At 40.2% G+C, this 6,665-nt stretch overlaps 1 protein-coding gene across 1 annotated transcript in view; it reads left to right on the top strand.

Annotated features, from left to right (window-relative positions):
* DZANK1 (double zinc ribbon and ankyrin repeat domains 1) overlaps positions 1-6,665 on the top strand; it is a 109,661-nt gene that overhangs the window by 359 nt on the left and 102,637 nt on the right. Inside the window, 1 exon segment of the mRNA XM_004614405.2 lies at positions 871-987. Coding sequence (XP_004614462.2) covers positions 879-987 — 109 coding nt within the window. The 5' untranslated portion in view covers positions 871-878.

Below are 6,665 nucleotides of genomic sequence, written 5' to 3'. Positions count from 1 at the left end.
GGGCTCCTCTCTCAACCACGCCGCCCTCATTCCTTAGTGCTCCCTTGGGTGCTGCTCCATCGTGCTGGAGCCCGTGGCCTCCTGCTGCTGCTTTCCAAGAGCCCACGCCTGGCGTGTCGGCCCGCAACGTGGGGACGCGGACCACAAGGGGCGCAGGGGAGCCTCGCTTAGAGGCACACACACACACAAAGAGCAGTGTGTGTGAATAATAGGAACGAATCAGAGCTGTAGATGTTCAATCCAAGTTGATAAAGAAGGTTGTTGATTAAATCGATAGATAAGTAAGCTAGAAAACTGTAAATAGAGTGAGGGTGCAAGAAGTATACCCCCAAATAAAGTGACTATATGGATTACAAATTGAGTAAAACCATAATCGTTGAAAATTAAAAGGCCACATAGAGATGAAAATTGTTGTGTTAGGGTTTTAAAAATAAATTATGTTATTATAGTTTAGGTAGCATGGTTACGCTATAGTGTTGATGTTTTTTCGTCTCGAAATGCAAATTTACTGCATCCCCAAAGTGCCCACGACACTAGACCACGTACGGCAGGACTGGGATCAAATCATTTGGCATGGTCTTTGATTTGACATGTTCATTTAACTTGTCCTCTGAAAGAATTACATTATCCTGTTCCATTCATTTGTATTCCTTATCCATAACTGAGCTGTTGTAGATCACTGAAAGATACTAACATCAGTAATACAACATAACAATTCATCTGTACAGTAACATTATAAGGAGTATATTTAAAGTATTCTCTTTAGTTTGTACTAGTTTTACTATCCTCAGACGAGGTGTTTCTCTGGAGCTTTAGCGTTCAAGTATAAGTCCTCATTCTAATTAATTTTCATCTATTTTTCATTTTAAGGAGGGAAAATGACAGCTGGTTCAGTGTGTGTCCCCCAGATCATACCATTGCGAGTGCCTCAGCCAGGAAAAGCCAACAATGAAATTAATAACAATACACTTTTGGAAATGAAATCTGGTAAGAATCAGGTGTACTTGAAGTCATTTAACTTGTCCTCTGGTTCATATGGTTGTTGATTTAATTGCAGTTATAATCAGGACCTTTAGTTTATAGTACTCCCAAAATTTGAAAGTGTTTACTTGGTGCTTTTTAAGATCTATGTGTTTAGACAAAATGGTCAGCATTGATTACAATAAGATATCCTGGTGCTTCTCCAAACTTTCTTGAAACTTTCTCAAATATTCACTATTTTGGAGGGAAAATATGTTTTAACACCAACAGGTTGAAGATTAAATCTTGATTTTGATAGCTCTTAGTAATTATTGACATATTATTTAACCTTTCTGAGTCTTGGTTGTCTCACTGTTCGGTTGTGATAGTAATATTCAATAGTTCTACCATGCAGAACCATTGTGAGGATTAAATGAGTCAACCTATAAGGTAGAGGAGTCTAGTATGTAATAAATCTTGATTATTGTTACTGAAATAGAGTATATGTATTTCCTGGTAATTCCATGAAACTACACACATGTACATGAATGTAATTAACATGAGGAAAGGGGAAGTTTTATAGTTAAAATATCTGAAAAATACTTAAAACAATTTGTATTGCATTGATACATAATCTGTAAATATATAGTTATATATTTAATAACTGACATGTTTAAAAACCACTTGTGAGGTCAGAGCTGTGGCCTAACTGTAGAGCATGTGTCTTGTATGGTGAGCCCTCTCCATGAATCACTGGCACTGCAAAAAAAGAATTAAAGATGTTTGTATTTATGGTGTAACCCTTGTGTTTCCTAGACTGCAAATTCCAATCAATAAAATATTAGAATTTTTTTTTGGGGTCACACCCGGCGATGCACAGGGGTTACTCCTGGCTCTTCACTCAGGAATTACCCCTGGCGGTGCTCAGGGGACCATATGGGATGCTGGGATTAGAACCCGTGTCGCTGTGTGCAAGGCAAATGCCCTACCCACTGTGCTATCGCTCCAGCCCCCAATTTTCTTTTATATTAAAGCTAATATATCTTTAGGTTCTCAAAATAAAATACAAATTTTATTATGTGTCTACAGTGCTTAAAATATGTTGAACAATTTTGGACAAATGCTGTCATGAATGATAGGGTATGCAAATTTTTTACTATTTAAGATTAAAAAATCCCACCCTTCCTTCCTTTCTTGTTTTTGGCCCACATATGCCTTTGTACTCACCAATCATTTCTAGTGGGACTCAGGAGACTTTATGTGGTGCTGGGGATCAAACTCAGTTTAGTCGCTTGCACCCACTGTACTCTCACTCCAACCCTGAAAGTACACTTATTTCTTTGAGGGGAGGGTAGTTTGGGTCACACCTGACTACATTCAGGGCGTATTGTTGACTCTGTGCTCAGGAGTCATTCCTGGTAGCTTTCAGGGACCCTATTTGGTAATGCAGATTGAACCTGGGTCTGGTGTAAAAGGCAAGTGCCTTACCCACCATACTATCTCTTCAGTCCCTTAAAGGATACTTCTTTTTTCTTTTTGTTTTTTAATTTACATGTTATGTTTTTTTTTTCAAGGCACTGTGATTTAAAAATGTTCATGATTGAGTTTTAGGTATACAGTGTTCCAACAACAATCACCAGTGTTAAGTTCACTCCATCAGTGTCCCCAGTTTCTTTCAACCCTCTGCCCCTCAAGGGAGAATTCAAACTACAAATATTTCCATTTTTGAAATGTAAGAGATCAGTAATAATAAAAATGTTGATAACACTGTGTGGATGAATAGAAAGCCTAAAATGTCTTTCTGTAGGAGATTGGTTAAAAATTGGTTTATTGGACCAGACATATAGTACAGTAGGTAGGGTGCTTTTTTTGTACATGGCCGACTTAGATTTGTTCCCTAGCACTACATATGGTTCCCAAAGCCTCACCAGGAGTAATCTCTGAGCATAGGGCCTGAGTAAGCCCTGAGCACTCCTGAGTATGACCCCAAATTAAACAAACAAAATTGGTTTATCTGTATAGAGATATGATACAGCCTTAACAAAGAAGGAGGATATACATTTTTTAATTTTACTTTAATGAATCACTGTGAGATACAGTTACAGACTTACAAACTTTTGTGATTATGTTTCAGTCATACACTGTGAATGGGGATTTTTTTTTATGCACCAGTATATATTGTATCAGTATACCTGTAACAAGATATGTTTGTTGTTCAATTAAAATAGGGAACATGGGCTGGAGAGATAGCACAGAGGGTAGGGCGTTTGCCTTGCACGCAACCGGGTTCAAATCCCAGCATCCCATATGGTGCCCCGAGCACCGCCAGGAGTAATTCCTGAGTGCAGAGCCAGGAGTAACCCCTGTGCATTGCCAGGTGTGACCCAAAAAGCAAAAAAAAAAAAAAAAAAAAAAAAATAGGGAACATGTGAAATTGAGTATGGTGTATGTGGTAAGTTGGGGTGGGTCATATGTATATATGTGCTTTTATTAAGTATTATTGACTGCTTTGGGGCAACTTATGTATAGTGGTAGGAAGATTTTTATTTTATTTATTTTAATTTGTTTTCGCTTTGGTACCAAACCTGGTGGTGCTCAGGGCTTATTCCTGGTTCTGCACTTGTGATCCACTCCTGTCAGTACTTAGAGGACAGTATGGGGTGCCAAAGACCAAACCCAGGTTGGCTGCATGCAAGGCAAGCAAGTACCCTGACTGTTGTACTGTCTGACCCCAAGAGTGTGAGGAAAGTTTTAGTTATGTATCTTCTTTTGACTTTTTGAGTCTTAAAAAAGTTATTTTAATACTTTCAATTTTTGCTACTAAATTGTGGAACCACTTTCCGATCGAAATAAAATGACTGTGTCACTGTATCACTGTCATCCTGTTGCTCATTGATTTGCTTGAGCAGGCACCAGTACCGTATCCATTTTGAGACTTGTTGCTACTCTCTTTGGCATATTGAATAGCCACGGGTAGCTTGCCAGGCTCTGCCGTATGGGTGAGATACTCTCGGTAGCTTGCCAGGCTCTCTGAGAGGGCCTGAGGAATATAACCCGGGTCGGCCACATGCATGGCAAACGCCCTACCACTATGCTATCACTGCTATCACTCCAGCCCCCAAACAAAATATGATGAACAATTTCTTAAGCAGTGCTCAGAAAATGAAAACTTACCTTTGCTTTCAAATTGGTGATGTCTTAGAATTAAGCTCTAGTCTGTTTGTATCAGTGCTCATGTGGAGAGCCAAAATAACAATGGTTTAATAGCAGACCTATGGATCCAACCAAACAGAAGGTAAACCAAAACTTTGCTGTTATTCAACAAGCTTTTTTTTTTTTTTAATTTTATTGAATCACCATGAGATAGTTACAAGCTTTCGTGTTTCGGTTACAATCACAATGATCAAACACCCATCCCTCCACCAGTGCACATTCCCTACCACCAATATCCCCTGTATACCCCCACTTTCCAACCCTACCCCTGCCTCCATGGCAGACAATATTCCCCATACTCTCTCTCTACTTTTGGGCATTATGGCTTGCAATACAGACACTAAGAGGTCATCATGTTTGGTCCATTATTTTCAGCACACATCTTCCATCCCGACTGATTCCTCCAGCCATCATTTTCTTAGTGATCCCTTCTCTATTCCATCTGCCTTCTCCCCTCCGCTCATGAAGCAGGATATGGGGCAATCCTCTGGCCCTGGTATCTACTGTCCTTGGATGTCAGCTTCAAGTTATGTTATTCTATACTCCACAAATGAGTGCAGTCCTTCTATGTCTGTCCCTCTCTTTCTGACTCATTTCACTTAGCATGATACTCTCCATGTCTATCCATTGATAAGCAAATTTCATGATTTCATCTCTCCTAACAGCTGCATAGTATTCCATTGTGTAGATGTACCAAAGTTTCTTTAACGAGTCATCTGTTCTAGGTCACTTGGGTTTTTTCCAGATTTTGGCTGTTGTGAACAGTGCTGCAGTGAACAGATGTCATTTCTATTGTGCTTTTTTGCATCCTTGGGATATATTCCCAGAAGTTGTATTGCAGGGTCATATGGAGCTCAATTTCTAGTTTTTAAAGGACTGTCCATATTGTTTTCCAGAAAGGCTGGACTAGTCGGCAGTCTCACCAACAGTGAAGAAGTGTCCCTTTTTCCCCACATGCACGCCAGCACTGGTTGCTTTTGTTCTTTTGAATGTGTGCCAGTCTCTGTGGTGTGAGATGATACCTCATTATTGTTTTGATTTGCATCTCCCTGATGACTAGTGATGTGGAGCATTTTTTCATGTTCCTTTTGGCCATTTGTGTTTCTTTTTTGAGGAAACTTCTGTTCATTTCTTCTCCTCATTTTTTGATGGGGTTGGAGGTTTTTTCTTATACAGTTCTACTAGTGTCTTGTATTAATCCTTTATCAGATGGGTATTGGGTAAACATTCTTTCCCATTCTGTGGGCTTTTTCTGTATTTTGGTCACTGTTTCTTTTGAAGTGCAGAAGCTTCTTAGTTTGATGTAGTCCCATTTGTTTATGTTTGCTTCCACTTGCTTGGTCAGTGCTGTTTCATCCTTACAGATGCTTTTAGCTTCAGGGTCATGGAGAGTTCTGCCTACATTTTCCTCTATGTACCTTATAGTTTTGTGTCTGATACTTAGGTCTTTAGTCCACTTTGATATGACTTTTGTGCTTGGCATTAGACAGAGGCCAGAGTTCATTTCTTTGCAGGTAGGTTTCCAGTTTTCCCAGCACCACTTGTTGAAGAGGCTTTTCTTGTTCCACTTCAGATTTCTTGTTCCTTTGTCAAAGATTAAGTGGCCATATGTTTGGGGGTCTGTGACAGAATATTCAACTCTGTTCCCTTGGTCTGCAGGTCTGTTTTTAGCCCAACACTAGGCTGTTTTAATTACTACTTCTTTGTAGTAGAGTTTGAAGTTGGGTAAGGTGACGCCACCCATCTTCTTTTTCCCAAGGATTGCTTTAGCTATTTGTGGGGATTTATTGTTCCATATGAATTTCAGGAGTGTTTTGTCTATTTCTTTGAAAAATGTCATGGGTATCCTGATAGGGACCACATTAAATTTGTATAGTGCTTTGGGGAGTATTGCCATCTTGACAATGTTAATTCTCCCTATCCATGAGTAGGGGATGTGTCTCCATTTCCTAGTATCCTTCTTTATTTTTTGAAGTAGTGTTTTGTAATTTTCCTTGTATAGGTCCTTCACTATAAAAAAATATCTGCCGGGTGTGTGTGGGGGGGTGGCCAGGAGAGAGCCCTGGCAGCTCTCCCTGTTGGTTCACCCGGGTTCAGGGGGTCGATCCTGGGCCACTAGCCCAGCCAGGGCAGCCCAGGCCATGGGGCAGAGAGTGGAGTAAACGAGGACCAAGCCAGTTGATTGATAAGTTGCCATTTATTCCATTCTCTCCAAGTGCCTGTTCTGGTCTCTCTGAGCTCCCCATTTCTCCTCTCTCCTCTCTCTCCCCCAGCACTCTTCCTTCCTCATTCCTCCATCCCAGCTCTCTGGATTCTGCTCTTTCTTCATTAGTCTCTCCCCCCTTACTTGTCTCTCTGGGCCCTAGTCTTACCCAGCAAAATAAACATAAGAAAGCCCTTCCTGAGGGCCCACCAGGTTCAAAGGAAACACCACCTAAGATATTCTCCTGCTCCTAGCATCTTAATTAACATCTCAATATTAGTTATTTTTG

The sequence above is a fragment of the Sorex araneus genome, chromosome 3, assembly GCF_027595985.1.
Source record: "Sorex araneus isolate mSorAra2 chromosome 3, mSorAra2.pri, whole genome shotgun sequence".
In the NCBI taxonomy this organism is placed as follows: domain Eukaryota; kingdom Metazoa; phylum Chordata; class Mammalia; order Eulipotyphla; family Soricidae; genus Sorex; species Sorex araneus.
Note: the sequence above shows the minus strand (reverse complement) of the source record. Positions and strands in the feature narration are given on the sequence as shown.